Consider the following 22,363-nt stretch of genomic DNA (forward strand, 5'->3'; position numbering starts at 1 on the left):
GATACAGAAGGACTACCAAAAAAATGAACTGTTTTCTTTACTTTCATGGAGAAACACACTGCTTTTTAAGTTGTAACTATTACTCTATCACAAAATCATTTTTAGAATTGTTTAACATGTCTAATATAACTCAAACAAAAAATAACTTAATGCCAATTTCATAGCTAATTCAACATGAAGTATTTTATTGCTCTATACATACAATCCTAACTTCAAAAAGTAAGGAGATCATTTGTGTTAGTTTCAGTACTGAATTTTGAAAGATAAAAAGAAATGTAAGTATATAATACTTCAAGGCATTAAAAAAGCTAGATAATTAAGCATGATAAAAGGAAAAAAATATAAGAACTTGGTCCTACTAAAAATATATTCTCTTTATCTACAGTTACAAAGGAGATTAACTTGTGTCTTCTTATAATGAAGTGGAAACCCACTTTTTACAATGGCAATTCAAACTCCCTGCCTTTGCTCATCATGACGTGTGTGCTGAATTCTGCCTGTGGAGAAGAAACTTAGACAGAGTGAAACAATATGTTTATACCCTGTCTGTGAGTCTTCTCAGAAGTCAGTGAGCTGGAACGCCCTTGAAGGAGCTCCTGGGTGGCGGCAGCAGAAAGAACAGGAGCTGCGTGGGGTCCGGACTCCAACCCTGCCTCTCCGCCCCTTGGGGCTGCAGTGAAGACGCTGGAAGCGACTAAAGCGTCAATGTCTTAGTCTGTTACAATAACTGGGGCCGCTATTCCGACTGCCATGAGGCACTTGAGAGGTGATACTATATAACAATTCCTTGAAAAAGTGTAATATATTGCTATGATAATAATGATAATAAAAATAACACGGCAAATGAAAGGTGAAGCCGAAAAAAAGAGATGGGATTTTATAGAGGTTACAAACCACTGTATAAAAATAGGATGGTAGTATTATTATACTATGAATTATGGAATAGATTTTGATTTTCAACCTTATATTTTAAAAATACATATTTCAGTTGCCTCTCAGCAGAAGCAATCATTTTACTTTTCTTTATGACACACTGGCTGCTGTAATTCTGTTGTGTTCTCACCTTGGATGGAATTAGCTCTCCAGACCCCGCCTTGAGAAAAGGTACAGTTAGTCTGGTCCTGATGACTCTTCCAGTGATGCAAGGTACCCCGTGGCTGGTACCACCAGATGGGCACCTTCAGGAAACCCTGAGGAATGGAGATTTCCAACTGTTGTGATGCACACAGATTAAGTCAACTTCTACTTCCACAGAAAGAAACTTTTTTTTTTGGCCATGCCAAGCATCTTGTGGGATCTTAGTTCCCTGACCAGGGATAGAACCTGTGCCCTTGGCAGTGAAAGCAAGGAGTCCTAACCACTGGACCACCAGGGAATTCCCAGAAAGAAACATCTTGATATAGAATATGTTCCTGAATTTATTTTTCCTTAAGATGTATGTATTAACTGTCATGTATTATACTTGCTTACTGTTTTTACAATCAAAGTTTAAAATCATAAAAATCAGTCTTTAGGATGACTGGGACCAATGTTCTATATCTTCTTTTTTTTTTAAATTTCATTGCAGTGGGTCTTAGTTTTGGCTCGTTGGCTCCTTAGTTGTGGCTCCACGGCTCCTTAGTTGTGGCATGCAAACTCTTAGCTGCAGCATGCATGTGGGATCTAGTTCCCTGACCAGGGATCAAACCCGGGCCCCCTGCACTGGGAGCGTGGAGTCTTATCCACTGTACCACCAGGGAAGTTCCTGTTCTATATCTTAGTAGCTACAGTAAGTGAAAAGTATAAACAAACTAACAAAACATTTGACAGAACAAACTATATAAATGTTTTCAGGCATTGTAAGAGCACCATAGCACAATGCAGCAGTTACATGCAGTTTTTATTTATAAAAGTTTCTAAAGGAACTTTATAGAGATCCAACAACCTATTGATCTAAGGTGCATTCCTATATACCAACTACGTGAAATAAACTCAACTCCTTAAACACATTCTGTAATTTCAGTTTTACTAATTTAACTGGTTCTTCCCCACCCCTTTTTTGAGTGGGTAAAGAACTTGAACAGATTTACTCAATGAAAGATCAGTTGCTATTACAGTGCGCAATTTCCAACAACAGAAGATGAGAATGTGAAAAAAAAAAAACATGTAAAGTATTTTAAATATGTATTTCAGGAAATGCATATTAAAATGAGAATATTTTTCTGTTTATCAAATTGGTGAAGATTAATACTCAACTTCCATGCAGTAAATAAATAAATGTAAATCAGAGCAAAAAACACCATTTTTTTTCACCTGTCAAAAACCAGAAAGTCTAATAATATTCTACGGTGGTGAAACTGTAAGTAAACCTGAGCTCCTATATGTTGGTTCCAGGAGTAGAAACTGCTGCAAAGTCTCTGGATGGTGATTTGGTGCTGTCAAAATTTTAAATGCCCAAGCCCTCTGACCCAGCCATTCCATGGTTAGGATTTTACCTTCTGATATACTAGCCCATGCATACAAAGATATTCACTGTACATTGTTTATGGTAGCAAAAACCATGAAACAACCTCAAGGTCCCTCTTCAGAAGACTGGTTATATTACGGTAGGCCATAACTTTTGACAAAGCGATTTCAATTCTAGGAATATCCTGTAGATACATATGTGCAAAATGGCAAATAAGTGATATTTTTGGCAGTGTTATTTGTATCGACAAAAGACTGGATACAACCTAAATATTCTTTGAAGAGAGATTGGTTAAAAAATAAATCATGGTACCTCCATATACGTCAAATGGAACGAGATAACTTCATGGGTACTGATGTGGCATGTATATGGGGGTAATGAAAAAAGCTAGGTGCAGAATAGGGTGTCAAGCTTATAATCATTTGTGTAAATAAAAATATGTATATACATATGAATGTGTACATATGTATGTACACATACATACGTGTGTGTGTGCATTAAATTTAATAAGCACGTGCCTCTGGAAGGATACAGAGGAAGCTGGCTGCCTGTGGAGGGAGGACCCCAAGTGGCAGGGGGACAGGAGGGACGGGGGATACTTTTCCTGGCCCAGCTTTTTATACACTTTGAATTTTGTATCATATTATAAATTCAAAAATTAACTTTAAAGAGCACAGTATAAAATACAACAGAATTCTATGAAGTCATGAAAAAGAATAAGGTAGGTCTGTATGTGCTGATGTGAGATCCTCAAGATATATTAAATGAATAAAAACAAACAAAAAACGAAAGGTATAAAACAGTGCATAGAATATGACCCCCTTTATGTAAACTTTGAAAAGGATACACACATATTTACATTCAGCATACAAACAGGCATAATTCTTTTCTTGGAAGGATACACAAGGAAAAATAAGTTTACTGTGGCTCTTTCTGGAGAGAAAGATATGGGAGAAACTTCTGTTTATCATTTTATAGGCTTCTACACTGTCTGAGTTTTCTAATCATAAGCAAATGATTATCTGAATGCTGGAATTCTGGGTCATTTTCATCTTTACATGTGTCCACATTAAAACAAAAACAAACTAATAAGTAATGGCTTTTCCAAGTGGTAATACACAGTGTCTATGGAAGAGCAGTGGTGTGAGCCCTCTCACAGACACACATTAGGACTGTAAACTTGGTACGACTCTTTGGGAAAACAATTTGGCTTGTTAATTCCATCTTTAGAATTGTCTTAAGAAGGATTTATATTTATTACTATTTATAAGAACAAAAAATTTTAAACAAGCTAAAATCCAAACAACAGGGATATAGGTGAATAAAACTGTGGTAAGTCATATATTGGATATAATGATTGTTTCTGGATTTTATGGTCAGGTTAAAAAGTAAAATATAAAAAGTAGGAAATAAAATTGTACACACAATTTGACTTTATAGGAAGAAAATATATAAAGATGTAAAATATGGTAGCTGTCTGACTGGTAGGATTTTGGGTAAGTACTCTATTCTCTTTATGATTGTATTTCCCCAGTTTCACACAATGAGAACATATCATCCTTGCAATCATAAAACAGTAACTGTTATTTACAAAATGTCTATTCAGGAGCAAAATCTTACCAGAGGAGGAAGTTTTCCTTCGATTAAAAGCAAAGTGTCTCCAGAAGAGAGCATAAGCTCTTTCAGTGCTGCATCCTGGGAATACAGAAAGTGAAAATCTTTTTTGTCACTTATGACTTCTGAAAGGAAGAAAGAGACCATTCGATCTTTTTAAAAAAACCCTATGCCTCTATTACCCTTTCAAGAAATAAGTAAATGAATAACGAAGCAGATATTGAAGAGATAGAAATAAGCTAAAACCATAAAAAAGTATATCATTATGTATTAAAACTGTATAATTATGAACTGTAAAAGATTAAAGGAAGGGAGATGGATGAGGTAAGAAATGACAGATTAATCTACAGAAGATAAAATTTTAGTTAAGCCCAAAAGATGGGCTGGATTTGGGAAAGCCAGAGGAAACAAGAAGGAATTTCTCAGGGAAAGAAGAACACGGCAAAGTCCAGGTTAAGTCAAGAGTCAGTATGACTTGTGCTGGGGAAGAGCTAAGAGACCAGATTAACTAGAATGGGAGGTATCTGCTGGAGAGTAACGGAAAGAAAACTGGGTTGGAGAGGTGGTCACAGGTCAAAGGGATGCGGAACAGAAGAAAAAGAGTTTTCAGTTGCTTTAAAAAAGCCACTCAAGATTTCTGCGAAGGGGTTTTTAAAGATCAATCTAAGCTGCCACACTTGTGACATACTGAAGTGGGGAACACATGGGCTCAGGAAACCATTTGTAGTAAATTAGGTAAGAGGCAAAAAACCACAAAAAAACAGGGCTTGAACCAGGAGGCCGGCAGTGGGAATGGTCAAGAAGGAGTGGAAAAACTGATTGAAGGCTGAGACCAAATATGACGGATGTAAGGTAAGTAGCGTAAGCCACATTTCAGGCGGAAAAGGATCAGGATGGGAAAGACAAGAAGCAAATCTGGGAAGCGGAGCTAGTTCTGAGGGTAATGAGTTTGCTTTTAGATGAACTGTTTGATACTGATTTGGGAATTAATAAGAGGAGAAAATAAGGAAACCATTTGACTAGATACACTCTTTTGACATCCAAACTGTATGTCCTGAAGATTCTTTGAGGTTCACTTTTTACTCCAGGCAGTCAAATTCCTGGCCAGGACCCAAGAGGAGCCTCTCTGTATTGTCCCTGACTGTTACACAGCAAGGACTGTTTCCCGGAAGGCCCTGCTTTAGATCAACCTCTGTTGATGTTCAATGCCAGTGTCTCACTGAACAGAAAGCAGGCGGATAAAGATTGGGGGAAAGGGGAGTGAGCACAATTGTGTAAGCTTTCTCACAAAGCTTTATTCTGGCTGTACTTCTAAGGCCATGGATTTGGACTGTGAGGTTTGATGCTACTTGGAGCAACAATAAGATGATTAACCAACATGAAAAGATGCTCACATCACTAATTATCAGAGAAATGCAAATCAAAACTGCAGTGAGGTATCACCTCACACCAGTCAGAATGGCCATCATCAAAAAGTCTGTAAGTAATAAATAGTAGAGGGACTTCCCTGGTGGCACTGTGGTTAAGAATCTGCCTGCCAATGCAGGGGACACAGGTTCAATCCCTGGTCCGGGAAGATCCCACATGCCGCGGAGCAACTAAGCCCATGCGCCACAACTGCTGAGCCTGCGCTCTAGAGCCCGTGAGCCACAACTACTGAGCCTGAGTGCCACAACTACTGAAGCCCACGTGCCTCGAGCCTGTGCTCTGCAACAAGAGAAGCCACTGCAATGAGAAGCCTGCACACTACAATGAAGAGCAGCCCCCGCTCGCTGCAACTAGAGAAAGCCTGTGCATCAATAAAGACCCAATGCAGCCAAAAATAAATAAATAAATTTATTAAAAAAATAAAAAATAATAAATGCTGGAGAGGGTGTAGAGAAAAGGGAACCCTCTTGCACTGTTGGTGGGAATGTAGATTGGTGCAGCCACTATGGAGAACAGTATGGAGGTTCCTTAAAAAACTAAAAATAGAGCTACCATATGATCCAGTGGTCCCACTCCTGGGCATATAACTGGAGAAAACGCTAATTTGAAAACATACATACACCACAATGTTCACAGTGGCACGATATACAACAGCCAAGACATGGAAACAACCTCAATGTCCACTGACATATGAATAGATAAAGAAGATGTGATATATATATACAGTGGAATATTACTCAACCATTTAAAAAAAAGAAATAATGCCATTTGCAGTAACACAGATGGACCTAGAGATTGTCATACTAAGTGAAGTAAGTCAAAGAAAGACAAATATCATATATCACTTACATGTGGAATCTAAAAAAATGATACAAATGAACTTATTTACAAAACAGAAACAGACTCACAGACATAGAAACAAACTTATTTACCAAAGGGGAAAGGGGGGGAGGGATAAATTAGGAGTTTGGGATTAACATATACACACCACTATATATAAAAGAGATAACCAATAAGGACCTACTGTACAGCACAGGAAACTATACTCAATATCTTATAATAATCTATAATGGAAAAGAATCTAAAATAGAATATATACATTTAACTGAACATTTAACTGAATCTGTGCTGTACACCTGAAACTAACACAACATTGTAAATCAACTACACTTCAATAAAAATTTTTTAAAATAAGATTAACCAGATTCCAAACACCCTGTGATAACACTGCTCCTAAGTCTACCCTAAGAGTCTGGGCCGGATTTAGAGATGCAGTTTGAATCAGAGCCTAAGTGACTGATTGGTAAGATGAATTCTGCCATCATTAACTTACAGAGAAACTCTCAGATTAACATATTCAGGTTTCAAAATTCAGAGTGTATCTTCAAATTCTTTCACTGGTACAAATGTCTTTTGTTCTCTGTAGTTCTCTGCCTGTTAATGAAGAACTACTACTAGAGACATATTCTCTTATCAAAAGAGGGCTCAATACAGATGTTAGATATGTTCCCACTTAGCTGAAACTTCCCCTCTGACTCTGTGAAAAAACTGCAGTAAGGAAAAAGTAGACCCCCATATGGATTTGTATATCCTAAAAAAAAAGTAAAGCTTTCTCTAGAATTTATTCACATGAGTAGGGTGGTGTCCTTATGAAAATACAAAATAAGCACAATCACTTTACAAATGAAATGTACAGAAATAATCTTACTTCTTCCCATAAAGCTTCCCCAGCTTCATAGCACCAATCCATTTTCCGTAAATGCCATGCGTCTCCTATGAAGGAATCAAAATCAGATGAAAAAGAATTCAGAATAATATGTTTTAAGAGTTTGTCAGGAATGACCCTTCTGGATAAATGAATATCAAATGGGATATCATCTAATAAGTATTAACTGATTTTTTTTTGCGGTACACGGGCCTCTCACTGCTGTGGCCTCTCCTGTTGCGGAGCACAGGCTCCGGACGTGCAGGCTCAGCGGCCATGGCTCACGGGCCCAGCCGCTCCGCGGCATGTGGGATCTTCCCGGACTGAGGCACGAACCCGCGTCCCCTGCATCGGCAGGCGGACTCTCAACCACTGTGCCACCAGGGAAGCCCAGTATTAACTAATTTTTAAAGTAAATTATCTCTTCCAGGGCCTGAAAAAAATTAAGTAATTGCCCCAACTTGGTTAATTTTCTCTCTATTCCACCAAGAACTGTATACTTGCAAATAAAAATAAGACTTGGTACTAGTATGCAACATCTACTTACACCTTTATTATTTACAAGTACACAAGCGCATCCACATCACACGTTAAGCATAGACAGATGTACATACATAAGCACAGAATCCCTCCTAAAATCATGAAATTGAGTTTTATTTCACTGTCTTGGATGAAAACACACGCTAACATCGCTCAGCAACTGATACCATGTACGGCAAACCTGTCCTATCTAGTCAGCAGCCATCTAACGAAAGCGTGTCCTTTCGGCACAGTGCTTCAACGTAGTTGGTACAAATGAACATTTACGAAGGTTAATCAGATTTCAGTTTTTCAGCATGCTTGCTACACACTCACGACATGGGGAGAGAACTTTTTTCGGGGAGAGGGAACCGAGCAAAAGTTGAAAATCTTGATGGTTAAAAAACTAGCAATGTTTTGTAACAGTCAACTCCCCCCACCCACCGAAAGAAGCTACAGACGAGCGAAAAAACACAGACCTCACATTTATCCTGCACAGGCCACAGGTTTTGAATCCCAATACTGTTCTTTGTAGACCCTCTTTTGTCATCGGTTCTAGTTTTAAATGCAGTAAGATTTATATCGATATTTAACTTAATCTAAGTTTGTTTAAAAAAAGAAAGTAAGTTAAGAGTGAACACCATTACTTCATAGCAGAGCATGGTAGAAAGAAATCAGAGTTCTGAAATCAGAGCCACTTAGCCACTTGCTCTGTAACACTGGGTAAGCCGTTTAACCATTTTCAGCATCTGGAAAGTGGGAACGGGGGATGATCCCTGCATGGGAGGACTACTGTCGAGATGACCTGAGGCATCGCACAGAAACTCCTAGAAGTTGAGCAAGTGAACGTCCCTGCCAGATAACGGAGCCCCATGCTTCCACTCTGGTGGAGAGAATGGCAAGCACTCACTCTGATGAAAGCAGTGTGGTGCTTCCTCAAGCTTGCTCCGTGGGTCCACCTGGGTAGCCACTTCAGGACACCCTGGGTTTACTTTTTTCATTCATATTACATTCCCTAATCTATATACAGAAATACTGGCCTGAAACACAATGCATTGAAATTCTGAATCCATGAGGTTAAAAAAAGAAATTCAGCAAAAGATCTAGGAAATTCCAGAGGGTCTATATCTTAACTGTATCTCTTTTGTACCTTTGTTTTTCCCTATCTAGGCTCTCTTTCCTTAGAATTAGGCTAACCTCCAACTAGTTTTCTTTTAGCCTGCAAAAAAGAAACAGGAGAATTATGTACGTATAGAAATGTAAAGCATAACTGACAACCCCGGAGAAAAAGAAAGTTTGAAAAGTTTTCATTAGGCTTATAGAAAATGTATTATAAGTAAAGGATGTGGATAAACTTACGTATCATCATGGTCTGTAACTTACCTGATAGGCCAGATTTCTCCAGCATTACCTTTAAACACTGTAAGAAAAAAAAACTATGTTCATTAGTTGTTCTATATCTGAGTTACAGTATTGTGAGAAACACCCTTTTTTGACCCTGGGCCTATCTGAGTCTGATTATATTTAGTAATTTTCAAACAGATAAAGATACACACGATGCAGTGATTAAGTAAGCGCTTCCTAAGGGCTACGTGGCGCCAACTCAGCAGGGAAAACCAGTTTCCAGTGTTCGCAACCAGGTCTATCTAAAAGTTCATCCACTTCCAGGACTGCGGTATGATTCCCTTCTTATGAGGACTAACAGTGTATTTTTGACCAGATGTGATTAATTAGGCTGATTTCACAGAACTCTGACTCCTAGAGAAGGAGATTAGCTTTTATTTATCATCTAAGAAACAACTGGTCACACGTCAACTCATGAGGGAAGAACGATGCATACTGTGAGCTCATAGCACAATTCAATAAACGAGACACGATTAATAGACGTTTAAACAAAACAAAAATAGTCACAAAAAAACTCCCAACTTCTTGAGGGGAAAAACATTCTTAAATAACTTTAGGGCAAAGGAGTATGTAAAATTTCCTTTATACTGTAACAGAGCAGAGGGAGCAGCACACAGGATGGTCACTGCTGCCCTGCTTGCATCAGGAGAAAAACGGCCAACAATCCAGACGTCCCTGCATTAACAGGGCAACATTTAAATAAACTACGAGAGGTCTTAAAACAATTAAAAGGATAAAAGAGATTTATATTCACTGGTCTTAAAAGATCTTTAAAATATTTTAGTGAAACAAAGTTCTGGGATCCCATTTATGATTTTAAAGAAAACCATACAAGTCAAGCTCTTATTTCTACACGTACATACATACCCACACATTGGTACACACACGGCAAAGGTACGGAAGGATACACTCTACTGATGTGGGTAAAATTATACTGTCCAATGACAACAGTGACTTCTGGGGAAGCGACAAGGATAGGGTGGTGACCAAGGGGGATTTTTAGTCCCCCCAAAGTTTAAAAAATAAGACTAAATCCACAATCACTTGTCTGATTAAAAATAAAAGAGACTCTAGAATTAAAGATTGTTTAGAAAATGATGACAATGACAACAGAGTATGTTAAAATAGGGAATGGGGGCTTCCCTGGTGGCGCAGTGGTTCAGAATCCGCCTGCCCATGCAGGGGACATGGGTTCGAGCCCTGGTCCTGGAAGATCCCACATGCCGCGGAGTAACTAAGCCTGTGCGCCACAACTGCTGAGCCTGTGCTCTAGAGCCCACAAGGCACAACTACTGAGCCCTCGTGCTGCAACTACTGAAGCCCGTGCGCCTAGAGTCCATGCTGTGCAACAAGAGAAGTCACCGCAGTGAGAAGCCCACACACCGCAACGAAGAGTTGCCCGTTCGCCGCGACTAGAGAAAGCCCGCGTGCAGCAATGAAGACCCAACGCAGCCAAAAATAAATAGTAAATAAAATAAATAAATTTATTAAAAAAAAAACAGGGAATGGGACCAAAGCCATATTCAAAGAAAACTGCAGTCTCAAAGGCCTCCATTATTTAAGAAAAACAAGCAATTGAGCATTCAGCCTAACTGTGTTCCAGACAGAGGAAACTGCCGGTGTAAAGGGCTGCTTGAGGAGCAGCCTAGTGGCCAACGCGGCTGGAGTAGAGCGAGCGAGAGTAATAGTCAGACTCTTTCTTTAAAAATACCAAAGGGCCAGATCACACAGGGCCTTGCAAGGTTACTCGGGGCTCCCCCGCTCACCCCGAGTGAGATGGGAAAGCAGAGCAGGGTTGTGTGCAGAGGACTGACTGATCTTACACTTTAAAGGATTACTCCACTTCTTTGTAAGAACACACCCTGGGAGGTGTCAGGCTGGAAGGAAGGAGATCGGTTAGGAAGCTGCTGGAATAATCCAGATGAGAGGTGAAGGGGTGACAGCAGTGGAAGGAATAAGATATGATCAGATCCCAGATAAATCTTGATGGTAGAACCAAAACGATTTCCTGAAACACTGGTTCTGAAGTAAGAAAGAAAAGAATCAAAGACAATTTCAAGGTTTTTGGCCTAAGCAAGCAGAAAATGGAGCCACTGTAATAGAAAAGGGAAATGTGAGTGAAGTATGTTGAGAGACCAGGAGCTCATACATATGAGTATGGCGTCTACGACTTGAGCACGAGGCGCTCAGAAGGCAGAGAGAAGAGGAAACAAGACTGAGAAGAGGCAGGCCGGAGAGGTGGGAAGAAAACCTAAAGAGCTGCAGTCTTCTCAAAGCAAGTGACAAAAGTCATCAAGTATGTCACTGCTGCTGAAAGAGCAAGTAAGATGAAGACCGAGACCTGCTCACTGGACACAGCAACATGGAGGCCACTGACAGCCTTGACGGAGCAGTTTCAGCTGGGGGAAGGGGGGTGGGTGGGCACAGGGAATGACTCTGCCTGCAGTGGGTTCAGGATAGAACAGAAGAAAGACATACACATCGCACCTTTGAAAAGTTTTGTGGTTTCCGTTCTTTGAAACGAAAAAATACTAAAGTTACCCAAGGCCACATCCCGGGCACAAAATGACTAACCATCTTTTCCTCTAAGTAACTGCTGCCTTTCCAATGATATTTCTAGTCCCTCTTCACACTTCCAACTTACAAACATAAATAAGATACTGAATTGCCCCCCAACTCTTGATAGCATCCGATCCAAAATTAGCCCGTATCCCTCCTTACAGTCGTCTAGCACAAGTCCAGACCTTATCAGAGACACTCTAATGTCGGATTCCTATGATATGTATCACTTGCTGGCAGTAAGTCAATAATAAACTTTTTTTTAAAGCTAAAAAAACCCCAAAACAAAAAAATGTATTAAAGTTAAAAGGCAAATGAAAACGTGGGTAAATATTTACAGCTTGTAACAAAGGGTAAAAAAACATTTTATTTAAAACATGTTTGGAGACTTCCCTGGTGGCATAGTGGTTAAGAATCCGCCTGCCTATACAGGGGACGCAGGTTCTAGCCCTGGTCTGGGAAGATCCCACATGCCACAGGGCAACCAAGCCCGTGCGCCACAGCTACTGAGCCTGTGCTCTAGAGCCCTCAAGCCACAACTATTGAGCCCGTGTACAACTACTGAAGCCCACGTGCCTAGAGCCCATGTTCCATAATAAGAGAAGCCACCGCAATGAGAAGCCCGCGCACCATAACGAAGAGTAGCCCCCGCTCACCGCAACTAGAGAAAACCTGTGTGCAGCAACGAAGACCCAATGCAGCCAAAAATAAATTAAATAAATAAATTAAAAAATAATAAATAATTTAAAAAAAAGTTTTATCATGGAAAATTTCACACACGTGCAGAGGACAGTAAAATGAACCCTCAAGTGTCTACTGCCAGCCTCAACTCCTGCTGCGGCCAGTCCTGTGTCTGTGCCCCGCCCACTTCCCCTGACTCGCTCCTCATTCTTTTGAAGCAAATGTCAGGTATCATTTATTGACATTCAGTACTCAGCTCTAAAAGATGAAGATTCTTTTAAAAAATGTAACTCTTACATAATTATAATATCTAAAAAAATTAAGAACTCGTAAATAACAAATATTCTGTCAGTGTTCAAATTTCCTTACTTTCTCTTAAACTGTTACTACAGTTCTTTTGGTTTGAATCAAGGGCCCCATAAATTCCATACATTGCACCTACCTGCTATTTCTCCTAAGTCTCCTTTAACCTACAGCCTGTCTCACACTGCAGTTGATTTCTTGAAGAGGAGTTTTCCACTTCAGGACAGTGCTTACCGCAGGCCTGTGGTGCACCTGACAGGTCCCTCTGTCCCCTGTACTTCTTATAAACTGGTACTCAGACCTAGAGGCTTGATCGGACTCAGGTCCAGTTTTCTTTTCTTTTGGCAAGAAGAGCACCGGTATTGTTTTGAACTTCTAAATGTCTGGGTGTTGCTCTTTTGGAGTTGTTAGCAGTTTTTCAGGATCCTTGCTTAGATCCATTAATTCATTAGGAGTTGAAAAACAGTGATAGTCTAAAATTCTTTCTTCGTTTTGTTAGCTGGGATATGTCTATTAAAAAAATCTTCTGATTATCTATTTGGTTGATGTAAGGTATAGTTTGCAAAGAAAAAGATAAATGCTCGACTCTTCCGTTTACGGTTCCCGAGCACCCACTGCAGGTAAGCAATGAATAGCATACTTTTTAGGATCACTGTGAACTCATGGACTTTATGTATGTGTGAATCAATTTTCATTATTATTCCCACTGAGGTTCAAACTCTTATCTTCAGGTTGGCTCCTGACGCTCTCTGATCCCAGAGGTCTTTGCTAGCTATACTGTTTTCTGTTCTGATAAGATGTTCCAGGCTCATCAAACACTTTCCTGACCTAGATACAGAACCAGCCATTACTCCGAGAAGCCCTAGTTCCTCTAGGAAATGGTACTGAGTGACCACAATCTGAATGCTGGGGTGCTTGCTACTACCAGGTTGATCACTGTTTCTATAAGCGATTTCAGGGGACAGAGCTAGTAAAATCATTTTTTAAAGAAAAAATATATCAGGTTCATTCTGACTCTTCTAATTCAAATTCAGGAGCACAGGGACTTCCCTGGTGGTCCAGTGGGTAAGACTCTGTGCTCCCAATGGAGGCCCAGGTTCGATCCCTGGCTAGGGAACTAAGATACTACATGCCACGGGGCAACTAAGCCTGCGCGATCTAGAGCCTGCATGCTGCAACGAAGTGCCTGCATGCTGCAACTAAGACCCAACATAACCAAACGAATAAATAAATAAATAGAATCCACCAGAGGGCAGACAGCAGAAGCAAGAAGAACTACAATCCTGCAGCCTATGGAACAAAAACCACATTCACAGAAAGAAAGACAAGGTGAAAAGGCAGAGGGCTATGTACCAGATGAAGGAACAAGATACAACTCCAGAAAAACAACTAAACGGAGATGGGCAACCTTCCAGAAAAAAGATTCAGAATAATGATGGTGAAGATGATGCAGGACGTCGAAAAAGAATGGAGGCAAAGATCAAGAAGATGCAAGAAATGTTTAACAAAGACCTAGAAGAATGAAAGAACAAACAGAGATGAACGATACAATAACTGAAATGAAAAATACACTAGAAGGAATCAGTAGCAGAATAACTGAGGCAGAAGAACGGATAAGTGATCTGGAAGACAGAATGGTGGAATTCACTGCTGCAAACATAATAAAGAGAAAAGATGGAAAAGAAATGAAGACAGCCTAAGAGACATCTGGGACAACATTATACGCAACAAGATTCGCATTACAGGGGTCCCAGAAGGAGAAGAGAGAAAGGTCCAGAGAAAATATTTGAAGAGAATTATAGTTGAAAATTTCCCTAACGTGGGAAAGGAAATAGCCACCCAAGTCCAGGAAGCACAGAGAGTCCCATACAGGATAAACCCAAGGAGAAACACGCTGAGACACACAGTAATCAAACTGGCAAAAATTAAAGACAAAGAAAAATTATTGAAAGCAGCAAGGGAAAAATGACAAATAACATACAAGGGAACTCCAATAAGGTTAACAGCTGATTTCTCAGCAGAAACTCTACAAGCCAGAAGGGAGTGGCATGACATATTTAAAGTGATGAAAGGGAAGAACCTACAACCAAGATTACTCTACCCAGCAAGGATCTCATTCAGATTCGATGGAGAAATCAAAAGCTTTACAGACAAGCAAAAGCTAAGAGAATTCAGCACCACCAAACCAGCTTTACAACAAATGCTACAGGAAATTCTCTAAGTGGGAAACACAAGAGGAGAAAAGGACCTACAAAAACAAACCCAAAACAATTAAGAAAATGGTAACAGGAACATACATATCGATAATTACCTTAAACGTGAATGGATTAAATGCTCCAACCAAAAGACACAGGCTTGCTGAATGGATACAAAAACAAGACCCATCTATATGCTGTCTACAAGAGACCCACTTCAGACCTAGGGACACATACAGACTGAAAGTGAGGGGATGGAAAAAGATATTCCATGCAAATGGAAATCAAAAGAAAGCTGGAGTAGCAATACTCATATCATATAAAATACACTTTAAAATAAAGAATGTTACAAGAGACAAGGAAGGACACTACATATTGATCAAGCGATCAATCCAAGAAGAAGATATAACTATTATAAATATATATGCACCCAATATAGGAGCACCTCAATACATAAGGCAACCGCTAACAGCCATAAAAGGGGAAATCGACAGTAACAAAATAATAGTGGGGGACATTAACACCTCACTTACACCAATGGACAGATCATCCAAAATGAAAATAAGTAAAGAAACAGAAGCTTTAAATGACACAACAGACCAGATAGATTTAATTAATATTTATAGGACATTCCATCCAAAAACAGCAGATTACACTTTCTTCTCAAGTGTGCATGGAACATTCCCCAGGATAGATCACATCTTGGGTCACAAATCAAGTCTCAGTAAATTTAAGAAAACTGAAATCACATCAAGCATCTTTTCTGAGCACAACACTATGAGATTAGAAATCAATTACAGGGAAAAAAAACGTAAATAACACAAACACGTGGAGGCTAAACAATACGTTACTAAATAACCAAGAGATCACTGAAGAAATCAAAGAGGAAATCAAAAAATACCTAGAGACAGATGACAATGATACACGACAATCCAAAACCTATGGGATGCAGCAAAAGCAGTTCTAAGAGGGAAGTTTATAGCAATGCAAATCTACCTCAAGAAACAAGAAAAATCTCAAATAAACAATCTAAGCTTACACCTAAAAGAACTAGAGAAAGAAGAGCAAACAAAACCAAAAGTTAGCAAAAGAAACTAAATCATAAAGATCAGAGCAGAAATAAATGAAACAGAAACAAAGAAAACAGTAGCAAAGATCAATAAAACTAAAAGCTGGTTCTCTGAGAAGATAAACAAAATTGATAAACCATTAGCCAAACTCATCAAGTAGGGAGAGGACTCAAATCAATAAAATTAGAAATGAAAAAGGAGAAGTTACAACAAACACTGCAGAAATACAAAGCATCCTAAGAGACTACTACAAGCAACTCTATGCCAATAAAATGGACAACCTGGAAGAAATGGACAAATTCTTAGAAAGGTATAATCTTCCAAGACTGAACCAGGAAGAAATAGAAAACAGGAACAGACCAATCACAAGTAATGAAATTGAAACTGTGATTAAAAATCTTCCAACAAACAAAAGTCCAGGACCAGATGACTTCACAGGTGAATTCTATCAAATATTTAGAGAAGAGCTAACATCCACCCTTCTCAAACTCTTCCAAAAAACTGCAGAGGAAAGAACACTCCCAAACTCATTCTATGAGGCCACCATCACCCTGATACCAAAACCAGACAAAGATACTACTAAAAAAGAAAATTACAGATCAATATCACTGATGAACAGAGATGCAAAAATCCTCAACAAAATACTAGCAAACAGAATCCAACAACACATTAAAAGGATCATACACCATGATCAAGTGGGATTTATCCCAGGGACGCAAGGATTCTTCAGTATATGCCAATCAATCAACGTGATACACCATATTAACAAACTGCAGGATAAAAACCATACGATCATCTCAATAGATGCAGAAAAAGCTTTTGACAAAATTCAACACACATTTATGATAAAAACTCTCCAGAAAGTGGGCATAGAGGGAACCTACCTCAACATAATAAAGGCCATATATGACAAACCCACAGCAAACATCATTCTTAATGGTGAAAAACTGAAAGCATTTCCTCTAAGATCAGGAACAAGACAAGGATGTCCACTCTCACCACTATTATTCAACATAGTTTTGGAAGTCATAGCCACAGCAATCAGAGGAGAAAAAGAAATAAAAGGAATACAAATTGGAAAAGAATTAAAACTGTCACTGTTTCCAAATGACATGATACTACACATAGAGAATCCTAAAGATGCCACCAGAAAACTACTAGAGCGAAATCAATGAATCTGGTAAAATTGCAGGATACAAAATTAATGCACAGAAATCTCTTGCATTCCTATAAACTAATGATGAAAAATCTGAAAGAGAAATTAAGGGAACCCTCCCATTTGCCACTGCAACAAAAAGAAAAAAATACCTAGGAATAAACCTACCGAGGGAGACAAAAGACCTGTATGCAGAAAACTATAAGACACTGATGGAAGAAATTAAAGATGATACAAACAGATGGAGAGATATACCATGTTCTTGGATTGGAAGAATCAATATTGTGAAAATGACTATACTACCCAAAGCAATCTACAGACTCAATGCAATCCCTATCAAATTACCAGTGGCATTTTTTTCAGAACTAGAACAAAAAACCTTAAAATTTATATGGAGACACAAAAGACCCTGAATAGCCAAAGCAGTCTTGAGGGAAAGCAACGGAGCTGGAGGAATCAGACTCCCCTGACTTCAGACTATACTACAAAGCTACAGTAATCAAGACACCAGCACAAAAACAGAAATACAGATCAATGGAACAGGATAGAAAGCCCAGAGATAAACCCACGCACCTGTGGTGAACTAACCTATGACAAAGGAAGCAAGGATATACAATGGAGAAAAAGACAGTCTCTTCAATAAGTGGTGCTGGGAAAACTGGACAGCTACATGTAAAAGAATGAAATTAGAACACTCCCTAACACCATACACAAAAATAAACTCAAAATGGATTCGAGACCTAAATGTAAGACCAGACACTATAAAACTCTTAGAGGAAAACATAGGAAGAATACTCTTTGATATGAATCACAGCAATATCTTTTTTGATCCACTTCCTAGAGTAATGGAAATAAAAACAAAAATAAACAAATGGGACCTAATGAAACTTAAATGCTTTTGCACAGCAAAGGAAACTACAAACAAGACAAAAAGACAACCCTCAGAATGGGAGAAAATATTTGCAAATGAATCAATGGACAAATTAATCTCCAAAATATATAAACAGCTCATGCAGCTCGATACTAAAAAACATACAACCCAATCCAAAAATGGGCGGAAGACCCAAATAGACATTTCTCCAAAGAAGACATACAGATGGCCAAGAAGCACATGAAAGGCTGCTCAACATTACTAATTATTAGAGAAATGCAAATCAAAACTACCATGAGGTATCACCTCACACCAGTTAGAATGGGCAACCCACTACTGGGCATATACCCAGAGAAAACCATAATTCAAAAAGACACATGCACCCCAACGTTCACTGCAGCACTATTTACCATAGCCAGGTCATGGAAGCAACCTAAATGCCCATCGACAGATGAATGGATAAAGAAGATGTGGTACATATATACAATGGAATATTACTCAGCCATAAAAAGGAAGGAAATTGGGTCATTTGTAGAGACATGGATGAATCTAGAGACTGTCATACAGAGTGAAATAAGTCAGAAAGAGAAAAACAAATAGTGCATATTAATGCATACATGTGGAACCTAGAAAAATGGTACAGATGAACCAGTTTGCAGGGCAGAAATATAGACACAGATGTAGAGAACAAACATATGGACACCAAGGGCGGAAAGCAGCGGGGCAGGGGGTGGTGGTGGTGGGATGAATTGGGAGATTGGGATTGACATGTATATATTAATATGTATAAAATGGATAACTAATAAGAACCTGCTGTATAAAAAAATAAAATTAAATTTAAATTATAAACAAACAAATAAATAAATATTAAAAAAAGAAGTCCACACACCACAACTAAAGATCACGCATGCCGCAACGGAGATTCCCACGTGGCACAGCCAAAATAAATAAATAAGTAAATAAACAAGCAAACAAATAAATATTTAAAACAAACCTAAAAACAAATTCAGGAGTACAGGCGTTCTTTAACCACACTGATGTTATCTGCCTCTTCATTTTCCAAGACTGAAAGTCCCCGTTCTCAGTGACATTAACCTAATTGTTTGCTTTATCACACACACACATTCACACCTGTGTGTGTGAGATGTGTGTACACATAATGTAGAAACAGCAGAAGGAAATATGCCAAAATGTTAACATTAGTGGGATAAGGGATAATGAGGGGTTTTAATTCTTTTCTTTTAACCCATTTTTATATATCCCAAATTTCTACAATAAACATGCATTATTAGTAGTCAGACAAGAAAAAAGAATCATCTTATTTTTAAAACCACAGCTGGCTCACCACCTTTCAAACAATCCAAACTATTCTTTTATTGAATACATAGAATTCTTTAATGCATATTATGTAAACCCTACCCTTAGGATCTCAAAATCCTAACACAGGTTCCCACTGCTCCCCATACCAAACACCCACAGACCCCGGCCACCCAAAGTAAAATTCCTTACATCTCTCACAGATATTGTTTCTTCTACTATGATCTCCATCTCCGTCCCAGGCTGAACATCGCTCCCCACAGCGAAAAACAGGAACAGCTAAGATCAAGATAGAGTTATAAATGCAATTTAATTTGAATTTCAAAATTCTATAAATATATTATTTATTTCCCAAACCGGAAAGTCAATGGTCATAAAACTTTAATAAAAATCTCAAATTATGGGGGCTTCCCTGGTGGCGCAGTGGTTGACAGTTCGCCTGCCGATGCAGCGGACATGGGTTCGCGCCCCGGTCCGGGAAGATCCCACATGCCGCGGAGCGGCTGGGCCCGTGAGCCATGGCCGCTGAGCCTGCGCGTCCGGAGCCTGTGCTCCGCAACGGGAGAGGCCACAACAGTGAGAGGCCCGTGTACCGCAAAAAAAAAAAAAAAAAAAAAAAAAAAAAAAACAAATTATGTAAAAACAAGTCTACGTTGGGTATTTTAAAGTTACAATTTAAACAATAATCTTGACTACCTAGAAATGTAAGATTCTTTATCACCAATGTTTTTACTCCTAAGAAACATCTCTCACAGACATTATTTATTCTAGTATGATCTCCATCTCTCTCTCAGTCATTCCTCAAAGAGATTTGCAATTACTATACACTATAAGCATTAACTGTGTTTTTTCTGAGTCATTAGTTTGTGATCTTATTTTCTGTCCAGAGGTCCCATATACTTTAACTCTCTGGAACCCACAGGAAAAATGTAAATCTGATCTCGTCAATTCAGTTCTTTACAGCCCTATTTTTCTTTTCTAACTCAACCGCACTTGTCGTGTTTTTTCTCCTATGCTCTTGTCATGCACTACTATTTGTTAGAGTTTGGGGAAGAACAAATTAAAGGGGAGGTAGCTGGGAAAACTAATGAAGTGGATTAGTTCCATATCAGGGATCTAGGAGCCACGGGGATCCTGATATGAGTTTAGCTTATCATGATACAGAGTCTTAACAGTAAGGACTTCATTATGGCTTTTGGACTGTAATGAAAGTTTATTAAGTAGGTAGGGTTCTAGGCAAAGGTCAACCTGATAGTATTCTGTAAATAAAATGAATACCGATAAAGAAAAATCTGCTGTGAGTCTATTAAATTATTGCAGGGAGTAATTAAGTTCAAAATCAGTATACTGTATTTCATTAAATCTAGAATGCTGCCAGTTGTTACTTAATATTTTATGCACTACTAAGAAAGGAAGCATAGCATCAGCTCCAGTGCAGGATGCCACTGACTGTAAGATGCATCTTAATCTCACAGATGTTAAAATATAGGAGAAAAAGTGTACATTTTAGAATTTATGAATTATGGTGGTTGAAACTGGTGGCCACTCAACTTTAAAGATCTCCCTTAACCACAAAATTTTCACAGAAAAACAACCTTATGAATATACTTTGACATAGTATTTTTGACTTAAACACAGAGAACTACATGGATGTATTCCTAAATAAAAGGTATCATTTAAGGAAAAGAAAAATTTTAAGAAAAACAGTATTACTGCAGTAGTTAAGGAGTGAATCATACAATTAAGAACTTCTGATCACAGTAAGGCTGGTTTGGGTCTGTCAGGTGATCTCCTTTTACCTGAGAAGAAGTTGGTGCTTTTCCAGGACACAGCCCCAATGAACTCCCCATCTTCAATTCTGCTTCCTTCAAAGTATAATTGTCTGGCACTAAAAAGAATTTTGATAACATGGTAAATGGTATTAATTCCTACCTTTGGGCAAACTACTACACTGAAATCAGCCTTTCTTTGTAAATCAAGAATGTTAAGAAAGAAAAAAACTGAGTTATACTCCATGCAAAAGGATTATATACAGTTATGTTTGATCTTAGATTTTCTCACTCTAGGACGTATGCTCTTGTTATCTGTACAGCAATGCTAAGAAATAAGAGGCAGCTATGAATGTTCTAGATTCATACTTAACAAAAGAGAGCTGTTGTCTGCATGGATTATGTAATATTCTGAATTGATTCATGCATGATGGACTAGCTTCTTCCAAGTTTAAAGCTGCTATGGTGACTACCATCAAAAGAGTAAATTAAGTCTAATGACAAGATGTGTTACAGAGGTAACAACCAAGGCTCTGGTTACTGTGATAACTGGTATCATGATGAAATCAGCAAAACAAATAAACTTTGATAATACATCTAGAAAGATACAACTAGGGCAAAACCATGACTAAAATGCATGTCAGCTAATCAGAAAGACAGGTGTTTTCCTTTAGAAAACAGAAGTGTTTGATTTTTGGTTAGGACTGTCTGTAATTCACAAGGAAGACACCTGGGTGAAAGTCTGTTCTATAAACCAGTTTCTAAAAGGTAACTTAAGAATATTAGGTATTGGAAGTCACTGTTTAAGGTAAAAGTGTTGAGAAAGATAGGTGGCATGAGTAGGTGCCAGCTTTTGAAGGCTACCAAAAAGATTTACCTGGACAAAGAAGCTTCCCGTCTCTATCAATAGGCCTCAAACAGCTGTCCTCGGCTATAAATAAAAAGATGCTGGTTAGTGCAGCAAACAAACAAAACCAAAGAGAGATGCTATACTGTGTTAATTAGCAGGACGCTAAAAAAACAAAAAAACAAGCAAAAAAACACGTACAGGCAGTCTTCCCTTTGCACAGCAGTGCAGGACCCTAAGAACACCTGTGCAAGTTGAAACTGTGCACAGAAATCTTAAAAAAAAATTATGATTGTACCGTGACCTTTAAAATTTTTTGTCAAAACATTAAAAACTCTGTCAGTTATACATCTACAGTGAAATAAAAAAATAGCAAACTAATATTTACACTGTAATTTAAAACACTACAGGGGGCTTCCCTGGTGGCGCAGAGGTTAAGAATCCGACTGCCAATGCAGGGGACACGGGTTTGAGCCCTG

General features: G+C 38.6%; 1 protein-coding gene across 15 annotated transcripts in view; it reads right to left on the reverse strand.

Annotated features, from left to right (window-relative positions):
* The window catches only part of USP40 (ubiquitin specific peptidase 40), a 91,858-nt gene that overhangs the window by 14,678 nt on the left and 54,817 nt on the right, over positions 1-22,363 (reverse strand). For 13 of the 15 annotated variants that reach the window (XM_079924662.1, XM_079924657.1, XM_079924656.1 and 10 more), the window contains 7 exons: positions 21,915-21,968; positions 21,068-21,156; positions 19,461-19,547; positions 9,096-9,132; positions 7,197-7,261; positions 4,067-4,141; positions 1,064-1,190 (listed from right to left, as the gene is read on the reverse strand). In XM_079924662.1, the coding sequence (XP_079780788.1) occupies positions 1,064-1,190; positions 4,067-4,141; positions 7,197-7,261; positions 9,096-9,132; positions 19,461-19,547; positions 21,068-21,156; positions 21,915-21,968 (534 nt within the window). Of the gene's footprint in view, positions 1-1,063; positions 1,191-3,282; positions 3,380-4,066; positions 4,142-7,196; positions 7,262-8,622; positions 9,732-19,460; positions 19,548-21,067; positions 21,157-21,914; positions 21,969-22,363 lie in introns of those variants that run through there. The other 2 variants (XM_079924659.1, XM_079924661.1) reach the window with 2 other exon arrangements.

This window comes from Stenella coeruleoalba, assembly GCF_951394435.1.
Source record: "Stenella coeruleoalba genome assembly, chromosome: 6".
In the NCBI taxonomy this organism is placed as follows: Eukaryota; Metazoa; Chordata; class Mammalia; order Artiodactyla; family Delphinidae; genus Stenella; species Stenella coeruleoalba.